The sequence below is a fragment of the Poecilia reticulata genome, linkage group LG22 (assembly GCF_000633615.1).
Source record: "Poecilia reticulata strain Guanapo linkage group LG22, Guppy_female_1.0+MT, whole genome shotgun sequence".
Taxonomy (NCBI): domain Eukaryota; kingdom Metazoa; phylum Chordata; class Actinopteri; order Cyprinodontiformes; family Poeciliidae; genus Poecilia; species Poecilia reticulata.
This window is the reverse complement of record NC_024352.1, coordinates 7,724,610-7,751,961: the sequence shown is the minus strand read 5'-3', so window position 1 is coordinate 7,751,961 and position 27,352 is coordinate 7,724,610. Positions and strand designations below refer to the sequence as shown.

At 42.4% G+C, this 27,352-nt stretch overlaps 1 protein-coding gene across 2 annotated transcripts in view; it reads right to left on the bottom strand.

Moving 5' to 3' along the window:
• Positions 1 to 27,143, bottom strand: part of efna2a (ephrin-A2a) — a 111,715-nt gene extending 84,572 nt beyond the window's left edge. The window contains exon 1 of one of the 2 annotated variants that reach the window (XM_017302528.1): positions 26,149 to 27,143. In XM_017302528.1, coding sequence (XP_017158017.1) covers positions 26,149 to 26,291 — 143 coding nt within the window. In that variant the 5' untranslated portion in view covers positions 26,292 to 27,143. The remainder of the gene's footprint in view (positions 1 to 26,148) is intronic. The other variant, XM_008399172.2, reaches the window with a different exon arrangement.
• Positions 27,144 to 27,352: the final 209 nt, after the last annotated feature.

Here is a 27,352-nt window from a genome sequence, read left to right as displayed (position 1 = left end):
ACACACACACACACACACACACACACACACACACACACACACAGAGCCAGAGGAGCACAGCAGGCAGAGGAGGTATGAATTATACATCCGGCTTGTCTCTATGCATTAGATACAAAAAATAAAATGGGAGATAAAAGTGGGAGACGAAGAAAAAAAACAAACAAAATAATCAACAACTAAGAAAGTAGGAGATAAAGTGTTCCGGATGACGTGTATCGTTTCCGTTCAGAGGAGGAAAACAAAACAGAAGGAAATCCATAAAGAACCGTTTCGGGCCGCATGGACGACACACTTCACGTTTGGTGAGGGGCGAGCGCGTTTTGTGTACGTGTGTGTAACGCACAGGTCCACAGCTGGATGTGGGAACAGCTCCTAGCAACATCTTTCAGCTGCTGTGATGCTCATTGGTTCACAGTTCAAAGAGTTCTTTCCTCTGATGGGTGTGTGGGGGAGGAGGGGGACGGAGAGGGGAGAGGAAGCTGCACACACATACCCACACACACTCTTTCTCTCTCTCTCTTAGCCGACTGATTTGGGCAGAATTTTTTATTTCTGTACTTCTCAAAAAGCACTGTCCTCGTCTCAGATTTGTCTGCTGTTGGGGAAAAAAAAAAAAAAAAGCCAGTAGTTTGCAGCTAAAGTGCTCCAGGCAAAGATGGAGAGAAAACCTCCGTTTCTGCCGGGGGATGCGGACCAAATTGAATGTGGTGAGGCTGCGAGAAGGACTTCCTGCCTGTCACCGCTGTCAGGAGAAATCCCTCACGTCTCTCAGGACCCGGCTTCATGGGAGTAAAAATAAAATTCTCATGCTTCCAGAGCGAAAGCTGCTCGTATGTGTTTTGTGCGTTTGACTGTCCGGGGATAATGGTTGCAAATGTTTGCTATGAGGAGCATTCCTAGTTTTGTTTTGTGATTTCCTGTTGTATTTCTGTTCATGTTTGCTCTCTTGGATCACTTTGAAAGATGAGAGGGGCTTTTATCAGCCTCCACTTTGGTTTTAATCACAGCTGACGAGATTGTATTGTTTTATCTTCCCGCATAAATAACTCATCGCCGCTTTAAAATTTCACAGCATAAAGAGAACAGACTGTAATATTTCCAACCAGCTCCATGCATGTCAAAATGCACGTGTTTTTTTTTGTTTAATATATCTCTAATTGGAGTTTGAGCTTCGCCAGGAAGGTTAATTTCGCGTTACGTGTTCCTTCTCAAGTCATTTTTTCATTTGAGCTTCAGATCTGCAGCGTCAGCAAGTCTTTAAACATTCAAATCTTTCTTTGTTAAAGGGACTGCGACCCTCCGAGATTTCATCTTTTCTCCGGATTTCAGTTTTTTATGCCGTTATCTCTAACCGGATGAAAGCAGATACAAAGAGATAAGACCTGAGGAGGAACGTCGGGAACTGAGAAAGAGACAAAAAGAACAAGAGAAGTGAAGTAGCGTGGATTATAATAATGATTATAATAAACAACAATAACAGTAGAGATTCAGTGACTAGTTTAGATTCTGGTCTTGAAATCCACGACGTTCGAAGGGCAGATTATTGAAATAAGCTAAATGCTCTGCAGCTGCAGGGCAAAAACGGTGTGAGCATCCCTCACCTTCTGGAATGTTCCATCTCATTAACGCTCACAGGAAGTTAAAAATACTAAAATTAGCCTCATACTACCAGTACTACCAATCAGAGATGCTAAAATGCTCCATCATATTCCAACGCATAAAGGTCTTTTGCATGAGATACCAACATGTTGCTATGTTACTTTGCAACATTTAGAAGGTGTTTATTCCACACTCCTAATTGTAATTACATGCAATATATAACATTATTAAAACTGGAATAATCAGTGTAAAACACTCCCAACAGGAGGAGGAATGGTTGTAGATTTTCTGTAGGTAGTAGAAGCAATAAGATCATGTTTTATATTTGTGTTTTCTCGATATCTCGTTAGCCAGGCAGGAAGTTATTTGTGCACAGTTTAAGTCTGAATTTCTCCCACGTTGTCACAGACAGCACGAGATGTGTTGCTGTGACGAAGGTGTTTAGAAAAACCGAGAGAGCTCTTCATCCCACCCACAGAAACACAAGCAACAGTTGCAACGAGACAAATCCCAGAGGAAGGGGCTAATCGAACGTCGCTATCGGATTACAGAGTTGTGCGTGCGCCTCAGCCGCTTCCAGGGGACGAGTATGAAGACACTGCCACCTCCAATACTTACACTTGTCAATATACAGTAACTTTCCAGACACGTGTTCGTCCCTGCTCCGGCTTCTGAGACCGGCTTAAAACTCACCCCCCCCCCCCAAAAAAAAGCCTGGCCCTGGGCTGAGCCTGGCCCTGGGCTGAGCCTGGCCCTGGGCTGATTCCCTGACAAGCAACACCCAGCGCCCGCCCGGTCGTCCACGTTCGGTTTCAGCGCTCCACGCCATATTCTGCTCATAATGTGAGATTTCCATCTCCTCTGTGGGCAGATCATTTGGATGCAGACGGCGGCAGTTGGTGTCACAGCTGAGACGCGCAGCAAGACACAACAAGGCTATCAACAAACAGGAGGCTGGATTTAAGGGAAAGCGAGGCACTCTGTTCAGAGGGATCCCGCTTCCCTTATTACTGCCTGTTTTTTTCTGTTAAGTAGCTCCCCAGAGCCTTTTAAGGGAAGACAACAAAGAAGGCTTTTAAATTAAAGACTGGTAAGTTACACTCGGGAGTCTAATTGTTTCCTTTTCACGAGGATAAGGGGAGGAGGATGGAGTGTCTTTGGATTTATTATCCTGTCACCGTAAAGATATTCACCTGCTTTCTTTTCTTTTTTTCTTCTTCTTCTTCCGGGGAATAGAAATGCACACAAGTTTGCTGACAATACAAAGCTTCACCAAAGTCACGTGCAAATATCTTTAACTGCTGTGTTTGCAAGTTCTTGTAACACCATTACCATTTATTTATTTATTTATTATTATTATTATTATTTATTTTTTTTTTTTCAAATGCGACCTGTTTAACATAAAATCAAAGGTGTAATTTCTGGTTGGTTTTCACTCTAACTTTTATTCGCCGTTTGCGACGTGACGGGTTCCCGATCGCCGAAGAAGCGACTTGCTGCCAGTAAGTGGGTCATGAAATCAGAGCGTCTCACATCACCCACATTTACCCAGAAGAGACGGAGCAGGCAACAATCAAAACGCCAGCGAGGGAAGGACGAGCTAAAGAAATCAAAGCTTGGTTTAAAGATTTTCCCGTTTTTTTTTTTTGTTTTTTTTTTTTAAATGCGTGGATCTAGCATGAGTGGGTTATTCATCAAAGAGCAAAAATATATATAAATATTTCATAAAGTGTTTAGTTGCCATGGAAACGAAAAGGAAAAAAAAACACACACCAGTAACTTTTGGTTATGTTCAAAAGCCGAAAGTATAACATTTGACAGTCGTCGAGCTTCGTCAAATCTACGCTGACAAGTAAATTATTCACAAGTGGTTTCATTTTAAATAATTACAGGCAAACGCGTCTGTCATTAGACATTGTGGTAAAGCTAAACTAACCGAACCAGCCAGTTCTAATGAAGCCAATCAGATGCTGGCCTCAAACTCGGTTTGATACGTCTTCTTGTGATTTCTCAAAGCGGTTAATATTCTTACTGAACTGGTACATTCACTCCAGGGGCTTGCTGCAGCCTTATAAATAATTTGAAAGCACTTCTGTAGATTCGCTCCGATACTTCGCCGCTCTGTTTTATGTTGCCTCGCCAAAGTATTCGTACCCGTGGATGAGTATTGATTATATTTTTGGCACATACGCTTCCTTATGTTTAACAAGGCAGGGGTCGACAAGTCCGGTCATCGAGTGCCGCTGTTCTGCCACTTCTCCACGCATTCCTGCTTCAAAAGTCTGAATGGTCTCCTCGGCTTGTCATTAGGCGCCGCAAAGGCCTCGCCATTGACCCTTCACTTGATTCAGGTGTGCTGGGAGCAGGGACGCGTCCCAACGTTGCTGAACAGTGGCACTTAAGGACTGGATTTGTGGAATCCTGTAGAAAGCCTCGCATCAGTTCACGTTGCAACCAAAACATTCAATATTTATTAGACGTTTATGCGGGAGACCGATGCAAAAATAGTGAATAATTGTGACAAATAATCACCTTCTTTGGTTAGCATCTGAATAGTGTTGTTGTTGTTGACTTGTACTGAGAGAGAAGACAGATTAAGGAAGTCTCTCCAGTTCTTTTCAGATATTTAAAATCAATAAAAGAGGGCTTTAGTGTTTTGTATGAGGGGCCGTTTATGTTTTCTCTTACACACACACACACTTACAAGAATAAAATTGCACATATACACTATTAAAATATCACAGACGCACACAATTTTTCTCATTCAATCGTGTGTGTGTGAGAAAGAAATTGTTTTAACAGTGTATATGTGCAATTTTAGTCTTGTGTGTGTGTGTGTGCGTGTGCGTGTGAGTGTGTGTGAGTCTGTACTAGTGTGTGTGAGAGAAAACGTAGTTTTTGTCCTAAAAGGCCATTCATAGTTATGTATTTTGTTTTCATTTGTTTTATTTGATACGCCAGATATTTAAAATGCAAGCCGATACCAATTTTGTGTTGATATAGGTCATAAAATGAAAACAAAAACCTACATTGAAGTTTTTATTGTAAAAAAAAACCCCAAAAAACTAAACCCCCTTACATCTCCCCTCCCCAAAAAAAATTTCAAGAGGTATTTTTGCAAAGCACTTGACGCCTCAGCTGAGAGCACAAGGCCAAAAAAAACACAGATGCATTCACTCCAGTTTGTCTGGAACTTTGCGCGTACTTGAATACATTTTCACATGTTTTAACACTCCCGCTCGATACTTACACTTCCGCCCACTGATGGAAAACTGACCGGCAATTATGCGGCTCCACCGGCGTTTCTCCTCATACCTACACAAAGCAACCAGCAGTTAGCGCCGAACGCTTACACCCTACAGAAACTGTTGGGTCAGATCGTAGGAAGAAAACCGAGCTCAGCGGTTTTTGCTTGACCATATCGTTCTGGAGCTGTGGAGTCTAAGGTTAGACTCTACCACAAGATCAGAGAGCATTTTAAATCCCCTTCAAAAATCGAATCATTACCGACACGCCATCAGCTCCAGGCTGAGTAATCGCTGTCGGTCTCTTGAGCATGCTCGTTTTTTTTTTTTTTTTCTTTTTCTGTCTCTCAGCAGAACACGTAAGCGCATGCTCTCAATCACAAACAGAGAAGCATTTGATCTCACACAGACTCATGCGCCGCTGCACACATGTGGTCTCATGCATGCATTAAACACAAACATTGCTTACAGGCTCGTGCCTGCTCCACTCCCAACAGGGTTCCCACCTCAGTGGTTAATAATTTATTGATCCGATGTTTGATAAGGTTCTTAATCAAACTTTCATGCGACCAGAGGCGTCTAAAAAGCAAAAAAAATAAAAGATGTCAAAGTAAAACCATTGTGCTACATTCCTGCAAAGGTAAAACTTTGAAAGCATGTTGAGTATGAAACACTGAACCTAAGCGTAATTTAACTTGCTTGTTGTTTTTGTGTTTTTCTTACTTTTCTTCTTCTTTGTGAGCCTTTCTGCTGTGGATTTGCACCGGTGAACACTGAGCGGTAACTTCTCCGCACTGCTTTAGTGTCAACCGAGCTCTCACACAGAGAGTGGCTGAGAGTCGAAAAGACGCTGCCATTTGGGATGGAAAAAGCAGGATTTTCAGGGTTTAAAACAAACAATTCAATCAATTGGTATGTAAAAGTCGCCTGCAACACCCACGGAAAGCTGAAACCGTCCCAGTCATGAACAGGTGTTCCAGGTATTCAGTGTTCTCGCCTCAAACTTGCAATCGTTTCACAGCGTTTACACTGTAACGCCGCAATGTGATCCCTTTAGTCAAAGGAAGTTGGAAAATTCACAAATATTTAATAGATAGGGCCTGTGCAACGTGTCTGAAAAGGAGAATAAACCATCACTAGAAAGCAGCAGCTTAACTTACAAATCTACTGATTTTTGTTGTTTGTATCCTCAGAACATGCAGTATTTGTTTAAAAGTCAACTTCTGGAAATCAAGTACCTTCCCACTACAGCCTTTTCTGGGGGAAAATATCAACCCTGGGAAATATTTCAACCCTGACTAAAAGAGAAGGAATAGGCCTAGAAAATGACTCTGGTTTCTGGACAGAGGAAACACAATGTTATCGTTATTGATATCAGAAATCGGTTCGACATCAGCCAAAAAACAAGAATCAGCCCGCCTTTAAAAATCTCCACCATAAGAACACTGATAAGCATTTCCTCCACCATTTAGTCCACAGCAATAATAAATGGGTCACTTGTTCTGTTGTTGTTGAATATATTGCTTTCTGTTTAAGTAATATCACTTTATCAAGCCTTTTCTAAGATTCCACTCTACAAAATAAGCCATAAACGTATGCACTATTTGTACTGATATCGTATCGGGTCAGTGGTGATATCGGCAAAAACTCAAAGCTGCGATACTTGGTATTGTATCGGAAGTGAAACACTCACATGGACGAGACCAAAACGGACAGCATTTCAAACCCTGCACATCAAGCTGAACGCATCGTCCAAATGGTGGTGGCAGCATGATGGAGGAATTGGGAAGCTGGTTAAAAGCTAAATGTAGCTACATACAGGCGAAAACCTGTAAGAGGCTGCAAAAGACTAGAGACTGGGCTGGAAGACGATGTCTGATCTAGAGCAGCGGCCAGTGATTAGCAGATATGTGTAAAACAGTTGTGAGTGTTGACGATGGAGGGTGGGGGGGGATATCAGTTCTTTCTTCTAATGGCTTTAATGAGCTCTCTGGAGCCGTGGCTCTGCAAGAGGCAGCAATGCGGAGCTCCAGTATGGAGGCGAACAGTAAAAAAGGAGAGTGAGTAATGACCTAATAGAGACTGGAATAAAAGCACAGCTGGAAAGTGACAACGAAGACCAAACCGCGCGGCTCGGCCATCCCGCTTACACAAGCTCAACCACGGCAACAGAGACGGTGAAAAACAAGCAGATCGACACTTTTTTTTTTAAAATCTCCTCCCTCCCTCCCCCCCCCCTTCTCTCCAGCCGCTGTAACCACTGCGCTCATGTGGCGAAGAGTTGACCCACATTAGATCAGCAAAATATCTCCCCCCCCAAAAAAAAACACTTTGCCTGGCAAAAAACTGCATCCATGCATGCAGATGCATAGAAAGGCAGGCGAAAAATATGCAGTGCTTCGTCTCACTAGCCTCCGCATGAGGAAGTCGGCGAGGGTGTTTGAAGTTTGTTTGATCAAACAGAGAGTATGCAGCACCACTAGCTGATGCCACAGCCTATACTCCTCACTTTGCCCCGAGACAGCCACATACACCTCCTGTCAATTTTCTCTCCGTTTCCACCCCCTCCTCTCTCCTCTCCCCCAATCTCTATCGCTCCCTCTCTTCATCTTAGTTTTTTTTTTTGTCCATCTCATCATCCATTTTTTATTTTTCATCTGTTTTCTTTTCTTTGACAAACCACACTGCAATTACCTCAGACACTAATCTCATAAGGAGATGTGGCTATAGGCCGTTTAAAAAAAAGAAAAAGAAGAAAAAAAATCTTTATTCGTTTGGACCAGTTGTGTTTTCTTTCTATTTCCTAACACGCTTCTTATCTCCAAAAACATTGAAGCTCCTCCAAGCCATATTTCTTGTTAGCCAAACATAATTTGCGACTCCGTACAAGCTGAACATATTCGTTTCTGTCTCCGTATCTCCACCTCCAGCTTTGTATGATCTGTGGCACAGCGAGCTTCACGCCACGCGCAGACGCCACGGTTAGCCGAGGAGCTTGCTGCGTTTAAGAGAAACACGCGAGGCTCTTGAGTTGTTTTCATGTTGCAATTGCAAAATTGCAAGCTTCAGTTAAATGTTTTGGGGGAGAGTTTTAATTTTAATTTTTTTGGTGGTTAAAAATCTGAAATGCGTGGCGTGACTTTAGTCTTTTACAGCATGGCTCCAGCAGATTACACCTAAAAACGAAATTATTTGCTCATTGAAGTTTGCCAAATAGCTCACGCTCAGTCAGGATGGATGGAAAAGTGTCTGCGAACCGCAATTTTCAAGTTTTGCTACTGATTTTCAGTTAGATTTAGATCTGGACTTTGACTAGGCTTTTTCTCAATTGGGTTAATTTACACTCTTCAGTAGTAAATCCAACGAGTTCTGTTTTTTTTGTTTTTTTGTTTGCAGCCTATAGTCGCGAATCTGTTCTGTAGGACTGCTATGTTCGCTAGCAGCCATCCTGCTAACGGATTCCTCCACATAAGCTGAATATACATTATACCGAACTGAGTATAATGTATACTTTTTCTGCTTTTAAACTTCTCCTTAACTTTCTCTCTGAACTGTCTGCTGCGTTCCTTTGTTTTTGTGATGCTGTTTGCTCACTAATGTACTAATAAACCTCTGAAGCATTCATGGATCCACCTGTTAGTTTGCTGGGATGAAGTTACACACCTGAGCTCTTTAAGATAAAAAGCAACACTACAGCTTGATGTTGGCACTACCATTTTTGACACTCAGCAGGTGACTTCTTATGGTTCCACTGCATTTTAGTCTGGGGTATCACATAAAAAAAAGGAAAATAAATAAATAAAAAGTGTGTGTGTGGAGGGGGGGATAAAAATGCAGGACACACTTTTCAGATTTTTGTTTTAAGGAATCTTCAATCTTTACAATCCAAACAGCCATTTTTACCAACTAATTTTTACTTACAGCCCCTGTCACATGATCTTTTGGAAACAAATTATAATTAATATACATCTTATATTTGAAATTATTTGTCATGTTTGAAGACAGATTTTTATCTTTAGGTTTTAAGATAAATAGATAATATTTGCTAATCGGCAGTGGCAGGATGTAGGGGTTTGTCCTGTAACCAGTGGGTTGCTGGTTCAAACCCCACTGCGTCTGTCTGAGTCATTTTGCCATTTTCTCTTTGGGTAAGACGCTTCACTTAGCACATAGAACTTGATAAAGTGCCATACAAGTGCACATCCTTTACATCGTCTTCTATTAGTCTGTTGATATCCAACCATCCGTCCATTTTCTTTACACCCTTGTCCCTCAGTGGGGTCCGGAGGGTTGCTGGTGCCTACCTCCAGCTAACGTTCCGGGCGAGAAGTCTGTTGATAAACATGGAGAATTATATACAGTTTCTTTAAACAGCAATAAAAAAAATTAAAAAAAAAGAACAAATATAAGATATATTATAGGTACTTTGTTTTAAGGGTTTTGTTGGCTCTAGTGGCCTTATTTGAGGGTAGTTTGACAGGAGGGAGGGATATGGGAGAGGGGGAAGACATGCGGCAAATGTCACCAGGCTGGGAATCGAGCCTGTGGCCACTGGCATGGGGGCTAGGGCCTCGATGCATGGGTTGTGCTTTGCCCCTGCGCCACCACAGCACCCCATTATAGGTACTTTTAGTGTAATTCTGTTAACATGAAAACTGCTAAAACCTGCCTCTATTAATATAATCATATTTAAAACATGACTTGGTTCTTTTTCATTGTCAGCCCAGGACATCTACTGCCATCCACTTTCACACCCTTTGTATAGCATTTCACAAATAGCGCATCATTTTCCTTCGTACATTATAAATACGCTCTATTTTGTGCCGGTCTGTCAGATAAAATCCAGATAAAATGCCTTCAAATTAGACAAAATTTGAAAGAGTTCAAAAGACCCAGGCAACTTCACAAGGTGCTGTTGCTCTCTTACAGCGAAGCAGGAGTGCAACAGCTAACACTGTGGTTGGTGAGGAACAGAGCCCACCTGCTGCCCTTTCAGTAATCACACATGAGAGTGAGTGGGAGAGGAGGGGGAGCCGAACGGGGGAGGGGAAGCCAAGAGAAGCGGGACTCAGCAAGTCGTCTCAGAACTACACAAGAGAGCGAGGAAAATTCACCAGCCTTTGATTAGGCCCTTTAAACTTGTGTAAGGATCTTTTTTTTTTCTTTTGCGCCGAAGCCAACGAACTTGTACACTCCCGAGCTACACCTGAACATACACATGAAACACAACACACACACACACACACACACACACACACACACACACACACACACACACACACACACAGTATTCAAGCAGAGTCGTGCATGCAGACGAAATATGGAAAAGGTCTGGGTACAACAGAAGAAATGAGCAATCTCCCTCTCATTTGTGACACAGCACCTCTCCGGGGATGTGTGAGGTAAAAGGTGAAGCCAGGAAGAATGAGGCAATCTCATCAGCAGAGAATTTCCCTACCTTCTATTTCCATTAGAAGAAAAGAAGCAACTGCCAAAAAAAAACGAGAGAAAAAAAAGCTAATAATTTTCTCACTTCTCTGTTCTCCCTTTTATCTTCCATAGAGCGGTAACAGAAGAGAGAAAATTTGAATCTTAATGAAGTGCACCGATTCTCCTCTTATGAATCTCCAGGAGACGGAGCAGGAGGGAGCTTGTGTTGGGAGATGTGGGGGGTCCCGGGGTGAGGAGGGGGGCCTCAGGTGAGGCTACAGAGAAGGCGACTCATCTCGTGTGTTTCTCATCTCCCTCCTAAAACTATTACTGATCTTTGACACCATCCTGAGTGTAGTCAATACTTTTATTATCATAATCCATTAGCGTCACGGCTCGTTATTGACAATTCAGCCAGCATGATAATTGGACTATGGTCAGTGAAATTCCCCCGCAAAATCATCGCCGGCCAGCATAAATCAGACTTTTATCCCTTTTTCTTCATCATCTTCTTTCCATCTTCCCCACTGCAATCATCACCATCATCATCATGGTCTCCATTCACAACATCACAGCAATCCTTCCTATTGTCCTGACATCACTTCCTCATCCTTGCGTTGGATCAGACGCTTTCTTTGGCGCCTTCTCGACGGTCATTACCTCTCATCTCCATTATCCTCATCATTTTTTGTGGGGGGGTTTTCCTGCCAATATTTGCATAATTCTCCCCACTCCATCATCCTCCAGTGAAATCTCCACTACAGTCAACAGCACAGCATGTGCACCGGCCTCCATGACAACAGCCTGGCTGCGATCAGCATCCTATAATCATCTCACATCTGTATTTTCCCCTCATCGCCGTCCCCCAGCCGGCAGCATCTTTATCTCACACGGATGCGACGTTAGCGTCGCTCTCGATGCCTTCTTAATCATTTTAATCATTTACACCATTATTGTTATTATAATCAGCCCTACGGCATGGAATAAAAAGCTGTAATTATTTTGACTATGATGACTCAAAAGCTAAACCCTCCCACTATCCTCGTACCTGTTCAGACATCGTGATTGCTAATATAATTACTTCAGTAGCTCATCATAATCATGCCATCAGAATCAAGTTCCTTTAAATATTCCTAACTCCACAGTCCGAGCCACTAACCTATTAGACTCAGTCACACCATGCGGCAAAATTTGCATATTATTATCTGCATAATACCCTGACTTTCACCCAATGACGGATGGAGATAGGCACCAGCGTCCCCCGCCTCGACCATACAAGAGGCTACTCTACATGTTGGTGTCACTGTAATCAGTCACATTAAATTAGTTTAATCAACTTTTAATATACTGGGACTTTCTTGAAACCTAAATCGGCGGGAAAGCAATCAAAACAGAGCTAGAAATGGCAGAAGTTTAAATTAGTGGCACACCGATTTATTGTCCAACCGATGTATAACTTTTTGAAATGTGCTTTTATTATATCATTTTCATCACTGCCACGATCATCATCATCATCAACATTGACATCAATATAATCAGGCTCCAAATGAAAACATCAGCTATGGCCATCATCATCGCTGTGATCTGCCTAATTTCCTTCATCACGTTCCTAATCACCACCATTTTGTTCCCGGCTGTTTTCATTATCCTCCTCCTCATCATCATAATCTTTGTGAGCACAATTAGCAACTTCGTCGTGATGAACACTGATTCCATTTATGTAAATAAATAGAAGATATTTCAAGTCTACGCTCTGAGGGCTTATTAAGAATGTTTGACGGTACAACGGAGAGAATGTTTTCGTGCTTTGTAAAGTTATCATAGCATTGGTTCCTTTTTCTCTCTCTCTCTCTCTCTCTCTCTCTCCCTCCCTCCCTCTTCCTTCCTCGAATTCAAATCAAATGGGAGGGAAAATAAATTGTGGACATTTTTTTCGTCCCCGAGGCTGACGGCGTCACTGACGGCCTGGACTATCAAAAGTGCATCACAGAGAACGGATGTATATTAGCTCTGAATCTCTCATCTTTCCGCTGCAGACTTTTAATTTATATGTTTACTGCACCGGAGCTGAAAGTGAAGACAAATGCTCGACCTGAATCGGACGTTGCTGGCAGGAGTTATCATTAACATCCTTTCACCTGGATGTTCATCATTACTGCCGCCTTCGTCGTACCGGGAAGATTGACATGACCGCCGCTTTCTGTCTGGAGGCGTATAATATGAGTGGCTTATGCTTTCATATACATATATGGCCCTCGGAGTCTTGCTTTGCAATAGATCAGGATTAGACCCACGGTGAGGATTATTTTGTGGGACAGAAGGAATATTGCTTCTAATGGAGGAAAAAAACCCCCCCAAAAAAACAGATGGACACCTTGGAGAGTCGTATAAGAATGAGTTACTTAGCAGCCCTGGCATCATTGAGTGGAATTAAAGTGCCAAAAGAGTCGTCAAAGTGTGGTAACATCTGTTGGTTCTGCCTTATTATGTCCCATTAGCATACAGTGAAAAAAAAAAACCAACAAAAAAAAACACTTGGCTTGTTTGTGGTGTCTTGTAATAAAGATTACTGGGACGTTGAAGGCAGGATGCAAATTACAATGTCTTGCAAACTTATCCATACAGCTTGAAATTTCTTTTTTCTTTTTCAAATGTGGACTTTGACTTCCAGGTTTGCCCTGTATTAAGCTTCATTAATCTCACAGGTGACTCCGACCAGTTTCTCTGTTCTTTCCCTAAAAAACTATCCCCACGTCATGAAGCGGTCTTTTAGAAATGACTCTTTTGTTCCCCCACCAGATTTCTTAATTTCACAACTTGTAGAAATTAAGAGATTCCACCTGACCTGTGCAGCTCCTCCAGAGTTGCCATGAACCTCTGTCACCTGATGACAAGATCCTGCTACCACCATCTTTGGCACTTAATTATTTTGCGATTTCTGAAGGCGGTGAAAGCTGAACTTTATCGGATTCGAAAGCATTTGTTGAGAAAAAGCCTGAAAACTAGGCAGCATAAAATGAATGTGCTACTTGGTGTTAAGTCCCATTAATCTACATCGACCTTTGCGATTGAAATATGATGAAAAAAATTGGAAAAGTTCAAATGGTACAGAGAATTTTGAAAGGCACTGTAATTGCTGTCGTTTGTCCTCTTCTTCTGCGGTTTAAAAGTCAACGGGGTACAGCCTTGGACGCAGATGAAAAGCGGGTCTTCATTAGCACTCCAAAATATGCACAGCGCAGGTGCGTTGGCACTCTGGGAAAACCCGGCCAACTGCCTTCTGACGATGTTATCTTGTCCGACAAGGAGAGAGATAACCTTGTTGTTCACCGATAGACGGCAAAAACAATTTTTTACAGGTAGCCGGTAGCCAAATTGTTTCATAGGAAGAAAATTTTTAAAAAGTGTACCGTTGCCTGATTACATGCCAAACAGATCGCCTTTTAAGTTCAATGTCACCTCAGACGATGCCAGGAGGACAAATAGGGAGATCTCGTCTCTCCAACTTTTGAACGTGACTTGCATTTGTCAGTTTTGAATGTAAAATCTTAAAGCTGCACGCACCAGAGGTCATCCTCAACACCGAATGGGGGACAGCGCAAAAGGCCATCGTTTCCTCGGTAACTCCAGCCTCTCATCACCCACCCACTGAGACGATCCAACCATGCGCTTCTTGTTGCTGTCAAACTATTCCTAAAGCAACCTTTGGCTTTCTGGTTTTTTCAGGTCCTCAAATTTTCACCACTTTTTCTTTCCAAGTCATTCCTCTCCATCCTTGATGCTTTGTTTTCTTCTTTTTTTTCTTATCTCAAAACATTTTTTTAAATTTTGATTGATCTTTTTTATTTCGTCCTTATGCTGAACGTGGCCCCAATCCTTCAAGTAAATCTCTTCAGTTCTCTCTCTTTTTAGTTTTTTTTTTATTTCTCTTTTCTTCGTCCCTTGTCGACAGTCCGAGGCGCACCCAGGCAGCAGTGTGTGCTTTATTATCAGCCTCCAGCTGGTCCATATGGAATCCAAGCTGCGGGCGTCCCATTAGAATACCGGGCAGACAGAACTGAAAGAGAAGAGTCCTACTCTTTTTACCGGCTAACACAATCTGCCCAACCAGCCGGGACCTGAGGAAAAAGTATTAGAAGGGAACGAAAAACAGAATGAGGCAGGAATAACAATGGCTATTGTTCACGGTGTATTGAATGCAGTCATATTCTGCTCCAGTATCTCTCCACTAGCTTTTTTTTATTATTTTGTATTTTTTCAAATATATATCCAGTCTGTTGGTGTCTAACCTACAACAAAAAAACCCCCCCAAAAAACCCTTGCCTTCTCTTGCTCGCCCTCTGCCTCGCTTTCTCTAGGTTTGAACAAGAAACTCCTGGGATCTCCCTCAGGTTGTTTCGGAGCGCTTACATCATCATCGTCTCCATCATCGACGCGGCGATTATCATCAGCAAACCTCATTAGCGAAGGAGAGCAGCCGAAGAAGCATGCGCTGCAGCGTAACATCCTCGCTCGCTCCGTCTCGGCTGCGCCAACAATCAAACGCTGAGGGAAGTTAAGTAAACATTATACGTCTCATCACAGATTCCTCACCGTGCAGGTGACATACTAAACAGATCAACTCCACTTCTACTGGCAGATCAAAAGATGACTTTTTTTTTTTCCAGCAAGCTCAGAAACTCTGAGGCAGGATAGAAAACCTGAAGAAAAAAAAAGGGAAAGAGAGAGAGAGAGCTTCCATCCACACACACTCAGACCTTTCCAATGCATTTTCTGTGAGAAATGCATTGGAAAGGTCTGATTTTATTTGCCCCGAGGGGGAAGATATTTAGCGGTAAACCTGCTTTGAAAAAGAGATAATTTCTAAGACAAGTATTAGCATTCCAAGTCACAACCTTCACTCTGAAGTAAAATCTGTAATTCTGATGTTTGGGAAAGATGGAACCACTTGAGGACTATATATATTTTTGCTATTCTCCACATTACAGTTTGAGGATTTAATCGGAACTAAGATTAACCAGTGAATGAGTTATTACCAAGGATGACTAATCGTTTTGTAGCTGTGGGAAAAAAATATGTATATTTTTGAGTGATAGACCAACACAAACCAATATTAGTGCTTCGAAGGGTAAAAAAAAATCACATGACTTTCATTAAAAAAAAAAAAAAAATTTGCAAAATGGGGTGTTTTTCTACTCAGGACTTTATAAATGAAGATCCAGTGCAGCAAATTGCACAAATTCACTTCTACCTGTGAGTAATTTAATCACAGTAGGAATCAAGCAGTTTTGTGAAAGCATCAAAGTTTTGGTAGAGTACATTAGTGAAGAAGCAGCATCATGAAATCCAAAGGACAGAGCAGAAAGGAGGTCCAGAGACCTCAACTTCAAGAGAAAGATCATCCCTAAACCTGCAGCTTCAAACTATTTTGAAAAGAAGAAATATTTGTCAACTTTCTGAAAATACATATCAAACTCAAAAAACCTTGCATCATCTCTTCCTCCCACTGCACAAATATGCACCATTTTGTGTTCTGATATCCCCTAAAATTCAAATCAACATAACAAAATTCCACAAGGTGGGAATATTTTTCGGAAGGCACCACGCATAAAAAAAAAAAACAAAACCGCTAAGCTATTGAACATCTGAAAGTAATTAACAAAATGTTTCAACTCGGGCAGAAGCGCAGCAAAAATGAAACCGAGCAGTAATTAAACACAACTCTCATATGGTATAAAGCCAGTAATAAACAGGCCCTCCGCACTTGACATAACAACAGTTTGCTTTCCCGCAAAACTCTCTGGCTCCGGCGCGGTGGGGAAAGCACAGGTGCAATTAATCATCGTAACGACGCTGCTCAGCAAGCCGAGTCTGGCCCCCAGAACACCTGAATGAATGCGTTTGTCGTTAACGTGATCCGCCACACCTGTGTTTAACCAGGCTAAATGAGCGCAGCAGAGAGAGAAGAGTCCGTTTCACGTAGTAAGGCGTCAAGAACCGCGGCGAAACCGTCCGGAGTTTTGAAGTGGAGTTCTGTTAAAAGTTTACAACCAGCCAGGGGATATTCTTTTCCGTAGTTGGTGTCTTAATAACTCTTGTTACGAACTCTTTAGTCGAGGTCGGTCAGACTGGGAAGAGTTGAAACCAAGCTGAGCTTCTTCCGTCTTTAACTAACTGACATCTCGAAAATATCGAAGCAGTTTATCAAAAAAGCCATTTCAGAAACCTTTTAGTCATTATCATTATGCAGTTACTTAGGAGGAGGTCGATGATTAGCCACATAAGGAAACGTAGAAGGCGGTGCACTAAATGTGGTATGTTAAGTAAGATTTTAACTGCTTGTAATCTTTTTACCAAATTTCACTTTAGCATTTCTAAGCTATCCTTTTTAAGTCTTAAGGCATAATAAGACAAAAAATAAAAAAGTTTTGGTTTTCACTCAAGTCGTGATTGTCATTAAAAGTACAGTCAAGCAGTTTTTCTTATGGCCTTTCTATGATCGCTAAAAAAAAAAGATTTGCTCTAGTCTTTACGATGTTCTTGGCAGAAATTCAATATTTAGCATTCAAATTAAGGTCGATAGTGTCTAAAATGCATATCTTGGGTTTTATGCAGTTCCTCTGAGTTTTCTGTGGTCTGATCTTGATGATGAACTTTTCATAAGAATCGCTCCTGGCAAGATTGGCAATGATCTTGAGTGATTTCCACTTCTAAAACGACAATCAGAGAAATACAACCAAACAGCTTCCTCTATGAATCTTCAATGTTCCACAAGCAACAAAAGTCACTGGAGGTCAACAATACTCTAGACAATTTGTATTGAATAATTTTTTTTTAATTCTTGAAAAAAATGTACGCATTTAAAAAATAAATAAAATGCTGTATTTCCCATGACAGACCAGCAGGTGGTGCTAAAGTCGACTAAGAAATGGCGTAAAATACTATGTGAATGATTTAATGGGCATTAAAGCGCTGAAAACACAAACAAGCAATTGCTCCAGGCATTACAAACTTCTATTCTTGTGACAGCCATATTGGATTTAGAAACCAGGATGGATGAAGAATCTTTGACTTTCTTAGACAAAAACTTTATTAATCCTGTTATATTAAATTGTTTCTAATTATTTGGAGACCATATCCGAAAGAAATCCCCATCTACGCATAGTCTCCACTATGAAACACGGCAGAAGCGTCACTGTGCTGTTGAAATACTCGGCAGGGAAGTTAATCATGTGATAAGAAGATGCATTCAGCTAATAACTAGACGATTCTGGAAGAAAATATAAAAGTTTGAAAATACTTTTGCAAAGCCCTGTTAACATCACACTGAGTTTACTTCCTTCTTTTTTTCCCTGAAATTATTAAATGTTAAATTCCCATCCACAGTTCCAGGACACATAACACTTAGTATTCACATGTGCAAAGTTGCAGCAAGGTTCTTAAAGTGTTGCACATGGGGCCCCAAAAAGCTCTCACAGGTTTTGTGTCGTTAATTAGAACTATTTTTGGTTTCTAAAAACCCTGCTATGAGTTGTCAAGCCTGATTATCACCTTTTATGGAGTTTCAACATTCTCGAATGAACGAGTTCACACACAAAAAAAACATTGTTAGGAAGCCGTAACCTCTGCCGAGAGCGCTGCCAGATTTGGTTTTCGTTCAATAAGCTTGATAAAAAATAAAATAAAAAACACACAAATTGATGCTGAAATGTCTCACCGCCTGGACGGCGCATTACAAATTTTTTAAAAATCAGCAGACCTACTTCTCCACTCTTAATGGCCCCCGCATATTAGGATGACCTCGTCCTGCCAATCAGCGCGTTGAATGTGCTGATGACTAAGGTCCGCCAGACTAGAACTCGTTATGTAACCACGTCTCTCCCTGCTGAGCTCAGAGAAATCATTTGCAAAGGTGGAAGCCTCGATGTTAATTACTCTAAGTATCAGTTTAGCTAGAGCCGAGGGGATATGGATACTGCATTAACTCTTGACACTGGCGTCTTTCAACATAAACCGCAGCAGAGCCCTGTCATCTTAAGCAAACACGCGCACAGCCGTACGGATAAAGCCCAATGTGGGTCACGGCTGAAACATGTAACCTGATGTAGCGCTGCTTTGTGTGAGCCCGCCTGAGGCAATGTGGACATTGCAGGGCAATGCGAAGTTAGAGGTATATATAAAATAAAAAAAACCCATCCCAATCGTATGAGCGATGGAGGGCCAGGAGGGAGAGGAGTCGTGATCCAAGGCAGCGGGAGATGAGAGAGACCGTAAAGATGAAAGCTGGATAGGCGCAGAAGTAAAGAGAGGGAGGGGGTAAATAAAAGAAAAATGGAGGTAAAGGAAGGTAGAGTGGGTAGTGGCGATCGAGGCGGCAGAAGATGGATTTAACCCAGGGGCAAGCTCGAGTCTGACAAACTGTCAGTAACTGAGCAGGAGAGAGTACACGTCTAAATGTAAATTGGATGCAAATCCTTGTGGTGTGTAGGTGTCTGGATGTGTGTGTGGGCTGGCTGGTGGTGGAGTAATGACTGACCACACATCCAGCGCCACCAGAATGCCTGCCTTAGCCAGTCAGAGCGTAGTCTCTTCAGGGGGGGAAAAAAAAAGCACAACGCCACCTACAGTAAGAGCAGGAAAACTTGTTTTCAGACTATTTTTTTTATTATAAATTTAAAAATTTTTAAAAATCTAAAGATTTAAACATAACAGGTGCACAAGTAATCCTATAGTATGATGTTCAAAATTGAGTTCCAGTGAATCTGATTTCCACTCGACGTCCTTGAGATTCTTCAGCAAGTGTGCTGTCAGTACAGTCTAGCATTATCGGAATGGTATTGGTATCGGACGATATTTGCTGTAAACTTTAATATCGAACATCGGCCATTCTTTCACAAATAACACACCGATACAAAAGGCGTTGATTTTATGACAAACCAGTGACAATGATGCCTGCAGCACAGCAAATTTGCACTGTCTGAGTGTTGTCATTGTCTTAGAGAGAGCAATGTCATGAATAAATTTGACATTAAACATAAAACAAGTTGAAAGTGTTGCATCATTTTCAGCCTCCTTTTTAGCATTTGCATTTGGTAGCAGGCTAAATTGGCAAAGATAATGCAGTATTTTAATTCCACAGCAGAAAAAGCCATATAGTTTCAGTAGCAGGCATAGGAAATTGGTATCAACCAAAAATTGTGCAGCACAGATCGGAGCAGAAACTTTTCCTTCATGTTCATTGACTTTCCCTTCAATGAACATGAAGGGAAAGTCTCCTCTTGGACAGATTTTGTCAAGATACAAATTTGTGAAAATCAGTTCAAACCACTCAATACAATTACAAAGGGGCAATTATACAACCTTTAAACAACCCCGTATGGGTCCCATTTTTCAGTCAGATTCCTACAGATGTGAATCTTATGTGCGAATTTCAGCCGAATTTGACAGAAGTTCAACTATTGCTAACAAACTCCAGTAGTTAAGGCTTTATGGTAAATTGGCAGTAGAGATGTGGCGACTATGCTGGAATGATTGGCGAGACAGACTGGCACTGCTGATCGCTTGGCTAACACAAGCCCTACTGTGAGGCATGGTGGTGGCAACATCATGCTGTGAGCATGTTTTTTTGCAGCAGGAACTAGACAAATAAGCCAAATATAGAAAGATCCATCTATCTGTAATACTCAAATGTGTTTGTAGAAAAGTCCAACAATTAAAAAACACGGAGAAAAACACAGAAGTGAGATTATTTTCTGGGAAGTACTGCATCCCTGGCTGAAGCAGAATGACAGGACATGGAGGTGGGAATCAACCAATTCAGACATGTGTGGAAACTTTCTACATGCAGGAACAAAAAATAACTTGAATTAAAAAAAAAGAAAAAAAGCTGTGCTCGGCACATAAAACACTTCCTCCTCAAAGGCTGCGTGGGTGCACGTGTTTGGGTGTATGTGTGTGAACATCTCCAAGGAGACGGATTGCGTCCCGTAGAAGGAACATGTCATCCACCATCAGCGCTTCTCACTGACATGGAGTTCCTCAAAGACGCGGAGAGACGAGGAGAGGGGGAGGAACAAAGGAGGAAAGGAAAAGAAAGTCTTTTGAAGGATAAACCCCGGGATTAGATAAGGTGCTCCTTCTGGACAGTTCGGCCCGTGTGTGCGTGCATCTGAGAGTGTGTGTGTGTGTGTGTGCGTGTGTGTGTGTGTGTGTGTGTGTGTGTGGATGAGAGCCTATTGCTCTGAGCACATTAGCTGCTTGGGGTGAACAAAGCCCCTCACCTGCAGGCTTTATAATATGGGCCTGGGAGCCAAACAAGGCAGCCTCTATGTTTGTGTGCGCTGGCTAGAAAAACGAAAAGGGACAGCGAGGGCTTTTTTTCTTTTTTTTTTCCTGGAAAATGAACAGATATGTGTCCATACACAAGCATGCAACAGTACCCAGATAGAAAAATGGAGCCTGCGTAACCTCGTATTCAATAGACATTCATAATGGTTGTGACTGACCTAAATCCGACTGCATGCATGTGTGTGTTCCACATTTATTCCCGCATGCATGTTGGCAAAAGAAAAAAAAAAAAAAAAGCTCTTCTATGCGGGTCTGAGAGATTTCCAGATCGTGCTCCAACGTTGCAGCATTGTTGTGATAATGTTATGTTAATAACGTTATGCCGCTTTGTTACTGCGCAGCACTCCGTATCACACCGCAACAGGAGGATGGACAACACATGGTGTGTGTTGGAGGGTGCTGCCCCCCGTGACCAAAAGTGGCCGGAGCTGTTTGAATTGGATTATCTCACGCATTTTCTCTTATCCAGCGAGACCTTGAAAGAGATGGGACCTGCTGAGAGTCAGGGATTGAAAAAAGAAGAACAAAGGTTTGGGGCAATTTGTAGTTGAGCACCCCCCATATCACCTAACACACACACACACACTCACAACACACACACACACACACACTCAAGAGAGAACATCAGTTGAAGTTATTTATTTATCCTGACTTATTCAGGTTAATCTTATTGAGATCAATACGCTCCAGAATAAACGTAATTGACACACAATTAGCTAAAAGGTTTAAAAAAAAGAAAAAGAAAAAAGAAAACAATTAACAGATTTTGTTTTAGAGTTGATGGTTATTAATGCTGCAGATGCACCGAGGAGAAAAGTAGGGCAAGAGAGGCTGGAGTGAACAGAGAGGAAGTGGACACGCATTAATTGAAGGGGGCTGAGAAAAATCTGCATGGAAGGAAAGTAGGAAAACACAAGAGTGCTAATCCTATTGCTTAGAAATGATGGGATTAAACAGAAGATGTGGTCCTCTAAGACTTAAGACAAGCAAACACTTTGAGCAGGGAAAAAAGAAAAAAAGTATTATAAGTGACTCCTCAAATGCTTGGCTTTACTTTTTAACGAGAGAGAAAGTTGGTCGGTGTCTTCTGTGAGCTGGGTTAATTTGGTTTAATCGTAAAACAATCTAAATATCTCACTTTGTTGGTACATTAAATGATGGACTGTCAAGAAGTTTAAAGCACCTTTTAACTGAAGCTTAATGTCAGGACAGTGTGCAATACAACAAGTCTTGGTTTGAGAGGAAAGCAGTTCTGAAACTAGAGCCTTCTGTGGAAGTATTTATGCTGCTGCCACCGTTTCATCTTAGAAATTGGTTTTCTTCACACTGAGATGCAGGTATTTTTTTCCCCAAGACCCACATCTTTGTAGGCCACAAACCTCAGTGTTGGTCCCTCCGGACCAGAGCACCTCATTCCACATCTTTGTTGTGTCTCCTAAACGGCTTGTGAGAAACCGATTCTCAGGACTTTCTCCCTGCCACTCGTCCATAAATGACAGATTTGTGGAGTTTGTTATAGTAGCTGTCCAGTGATTCTTTCACCTGAGCTGTGGGTCTCTGCTGCTCCTCATCATCCTCTTGCCTACTTCACCAATTAATGCTCCCTTTTCCTGCCCCGTCAGTTTTGGTAATGACGCATTTGAACCACGTTCTTTCCACATCGAGACGACGGACTGAACATGTTCAAAGCTTGAGATTTAATGACGTTTCTTCCTGACCTTTCTCTGCTGCGTTCCCTGGTCTTCATGATGCCGCTTGTTCACTTACGTTCTCTAACAAACCTCTCAGGCCTTCACAGAACACGTTTTTACTGGGAATCAATCAAAAGCGGGGGACTCTGTTTAGTGAATGAGTTTCATTTAGGCGCATCAGAGTTAAAGGGTACATGGTAAGCTTTTAGAAATTGCCTGTTTGTCCTTGTTAGTCACTCAGATTGATTGAAATGTGACAAAATGTAAAATGGCTTAGGCAAATCCTTAGGAGTTGCCTTTCTGAGGCACCTTTTCCATATATAAACTTAAGTTTGTATTTGGCATTACACTGAAATGTTCTTGAAAATAAAATCAGTTGGGGTGTTACGCATTTAAGAAGGAAGTGCCTGCTATTTTCCCCCTTGTCCATCTACGGATGCAGCATCCTGGACCTTAAATGAAAAATGTTCAACTTTTCTCTGAGTGTGACACATCTATGACATATTCAGCAGAGACAAATTTGCAAAGTGTGTGGGCGGTGGGACAGTGAACCTTTAATTTATTTTCTATGTATTTAATCAGGGACAAGACATAATGTAATATTCCACTAAGGACAAAAGCAAAAATAAAAAATAAAGTTCAAGACCTTATCCCTGTTAGGGCTTCTAAAACCTTTTGGACTACAGGTGCAAAGAAAGCCAATGAAAACTAGAAGCACCATGAGATTTCAGGAACATGAATAAAAACAGAAAGCTGCAGCACGCTGAATCCTAACTGGACCCTAAGTCCCAAGTCTGTGCTTGTGGACTTCTAGGAAAGGAGCTCTTGAGCTGCTTTTGAGTCAGAAAGGACATTTTGGACACGCAAAGAAAAAGACAATGCACAATTTCTGATCAATTAATTCACGCAGTTATTAATTTTTCTGCACTTTCAGTCTCTTCACTCTCTCTGGCAAGTGCTTCTGTTAGTGTGCTTCTCGTTAGGTTTCAGCAAATATGTGGAAGAAGAAGAAGAAGAAGAAGGTAAACTGGTCAGATGAGACAACGTCGTATGTTACTCTTAACACACCGTCCTCACCTTGAAACATGGTAGTGGCAGCATCATGCTGTTTGGATGCGCATTTTTTTCCTCTACAAGGACAGGGAAGCTGGTTCCTCCTTCAAGACGGCTTATATGCATGTTCATCTCATAATGACCCAGTTAAAGTCCAACAAGGGAAAAAGTTTTATTTCCTATGAATAAAAATGATTCATTATTGTAGCTGTAGAAATTACCGCACATCTTACAGAGTCTAATACGAGTAATTTACTTTTTTACTACAGTTATAATGATAAGAGAAAAAAAAGCAAACCTTGCCAACAAAACCAAGCAAGTGACTTTAATTCAAAGGAATCTGGAATACATGGAAGTGGATGACCATCACAGGAGCAGCACTGTGGGGATCAGTGTGTGTGTGTGTGTGTGTGTAAATGCAGAGAAAGGCAAAGCATGAGCAGTGACAGTGCCAAGGCCTAGCGGAGGGGGGGGGAGGATGAACCTCTCCGCCGCTACAAAGCCCAGGCTCACTGCTTTAGCACCAATGCATTTTTGATGTACCCCCGTTTTCTTGCTTCTGCTTCTCCGTAAGTCCCTGATGGAATAACAGCGCCCCCAGCAACCTCCTATATAGCTTAAATGTAGCCTGTAACGCTCGCGCTGCGTAGGTGTTTCGGTGTGTGTGTGTGTGTGTGTGTGTGTGTGTGTTTCGGTGTGCGCGAGCGTGTGTATGGCAGGAGAGTGGGAGCGCAGACAGACAAATAGAAAGACAGAAAGAGACTCTGGGAAAAGGAGAAAATGTTCCCCCTTGCCTATTAAATATTTGAGGAGCCTTCTGTGGAACCGCAGTTCATTCGGAGACGGTGCCTGTGTTGGCACGGGATGTGTTTGGGTGATGCAGGGAGAGTCAGGGCGTTCAGGTTTAGACTAACTCAGCCATGAGCGAGAGAGGAAGAGAGAGAGAGGGGAAGGGAACGCTTTCACTGTTTATGAAGCACAGGCGGGTGTGAGATTCTCACGGCATGATAACCTTGAGTAAAAATACCACCTAGAGTTACACAATAAAGATCCAATCCAACTGCTTTCACTTCTGCAACATTTTGTGTGGCCGCTATAATATGCAGTAACGTATTCATTATTACGACAATAATAACGTTATTACATTTGTTTACTGTCATTTTGAGTTTGATGTAAAAGTTTCGGCAGAATTAAAACTTAACGGGTAAAAATGCTGTTGATACAGGTTGTTTTTTTTGTACCATATTTGATACATTGAGTTTTTTTTATTACTATATTGTTAATTATTGCACTTTTCCAATATCACAAGGTATATTTTGCACCACAATAATCACGTGTAGGTTCCCATCTAGAGATGTGCTTTGTTTTTCTTGTAAGCAATGTAAAACTGGTGGCTGGTGTTGCTGTTGCCTTCTTTCAGCCAGCTGACTGGCAGTGCACAGAAACAGGTGGGAGTAGTGGAAGTGCTTTAAGCTGGAGGAGCAGGTTGCTAGCTTTTAAAAAAAGAAAAACATTCATTAGATTTTAAGTTTTTGAAAAAAAAGGAAAGAAAAAATATATTCTCATCCAATCGTCTGAAATTTCCTTTTGTGTCATATTTGATACGTCAGGCAAATATTGTCATGAATCTGCCAAAATGTCACTAAGCTAAACTTTTTTTTTTTTGTGGGGGAGGACAATTTTTCCTTCTCATGCAAAATTTGTCAAATATATTTAGCAGTTAGCTTACTTTACACGTTTGCTCGACATGTGAGGGGAGCTGGGGAAAAACTCTGACCACGACAGAACTTTGCTTTCAAGGACAGTTGATCCATGACGGGAAATTTTCACATCAGAACTTTCTAAAGAAAAAAAAAACAAAAACAACCTTCGGCATACCTCGATACCGATAACTGGCACGTGCCTACTGTTTATTTACCTGACTGGGAGAGGGAGGGAGGGACAAACAGGTACAGAAAGAAGACAGGGTGATAGAAAAGGAGAAAAAGAGGCTGTCACAAAGCATTAGTCAGATGGACTGAGTGTGCTCCTGCGCCATGTCAATGAGAAACCGAGGGAGAGAAAGAGAGCGAGCGAAATGTGAGCGTTTGCATGGCTTGTGTGTGTAATGCATGAGTGTGCAGACCCTGAAACCAGTTGAGAAGAGGTAAAAGCTTTCTGCATGTGAGAGAGAGAGAGAGAGAGAGAAAGAGAGAGAGAGAAAGAGAGAGAGTAAATCTCCAGACAGTGATGAGAACAGGAGGCAGCATGCCCTCATTGTTTAAAACAAAAGATGCCCCTTGTGCTACATAAAACATCCAGTGTCTGTGTGTTCAAAAAACAAAACAAAACACATCAATATTGCATTTTCAGCCAAAACACAACGGAGATAGTAAAAAAAAAAAAAAAAAAAAAAAAAAAAGCATTAAAGGTAAACAAACAGAAGAGGTCAGACAGAATATTTCAAGCAGTGGGAAACTGCAGATCCTTCCATATTTCAAGGCACTGTTGCCCACTGGTAAGGTTTGATTTTGAGAGGCGTGCTTGGCAGACAGGCAGTCCTTAAAACACAAACACACACTCTTTCTTTCTCCATCTCTCTCTCTCTCTCTCTCTCTCTCTCTCTCTCTCTCTCTCTCTCTCTCTCTCCCTCTCTCTCTCTCTCTCTCTCTCTCTCTCTCTCTCTCTCTCTCTCTCTCTCTCTCTCTCTCTCTCTCTCTCTCTCTCTCTCTCTCTCTCTCTCTCTCACACACACACACACACACAAACACACACCTCAAGGCCAAACTTTAAGGAAAACTCACTTGGGATTGGAGCTGTTCCAGTACACAGCGTGTCTGTCAAATATGATCTTCTCCTCCGCCCACACGGAGACCCAGGACAGGACGGTCAGCAGCACCAGCTCCATCACACACCTCTGGCCAAGCTGGTACAGCATCACAGCCATCCGAACGGAACCTCTCTCTCTCTCTCTCTCTGACAAAAGCGGATCGGGCTTGTTTCGCTGCGTTGCTGCAGAAATCCTCTCTCGTGTCTAGATCATGAACGTCCGTCTGCGCGTCTTTGGCGGAGCGGGGATCGCTAACTGGTTCGATTGGAGTCCCGATCACCCCGAGGGCGTTTCAAGTCATAATGGGTTGGTTTGAAAAATCACTCGGAAACTTCGTCGGCTGCGTTCAGAAGAAGCGGGATTCACATGTTATTTACGAGCGGCGGGATGCTGCGAGCGCGTCCGAAAAAACTTTTCTCCCCATTACGCGCAGTCAGGAGCGGTGGATGCGCCACATTGGATCAGATTTCCCCCCCACCACCACCCGCCGCCAGTCCCCTCCTCCCTCTTCCAGGTCCTTCTCCAAAAATTCATCCAAGGATTTGGGATTCTATCGGTGATCTCCTCGCTGCTCGGCGCGAACGAGACAAAATCCGCCGCACATATTTCTAGAGATGTCTAAGGCTGACGCACGCCAGACAAAATCTGACCCTTTCGCATCCCACGCGGGCGACCTTATTTTCCGCTCAAATTTAAAGCGCAATAAGAACTGCGAGCAGGCGCGAGCATCCTCTCTCACTGCATCCCAAACTTGGTTGATCCCTCCGCCGCCGCCGCCGCCGCAGCAGCAGCCGGCTCCGCTCCAACGTGACTCCGGTAACCTGTGCGTCACGGTGAGGACCAGGTGCGAGCGGGGAGCCCGACGGGTTCAGTCACAGCTTTAATCCCAACATGCTTCTCTGCAACCTCCACCTATGGCGGCAGTGTTACTCACTGAAACCCTGATTTGGTGTAAAGTAACCCGCTCCATCTCTATCCTCCCTCCCCTCCCCTCCCCTCCCCTTCCTCTCTTTCTCTCTCCATCCAGCGCTCACTCCTCTTTCAGAGCGGGCGGGGCTGGTGGCCCGCGCTCCCTCTGGGGACCAGGGGCCGGCTGACTCACTGCGCCCTGGCGATACACAACGGAGAGCGCGTAGAAGTCATTAAACACTCATTAAAAGTTAATTAACGTAAAATGC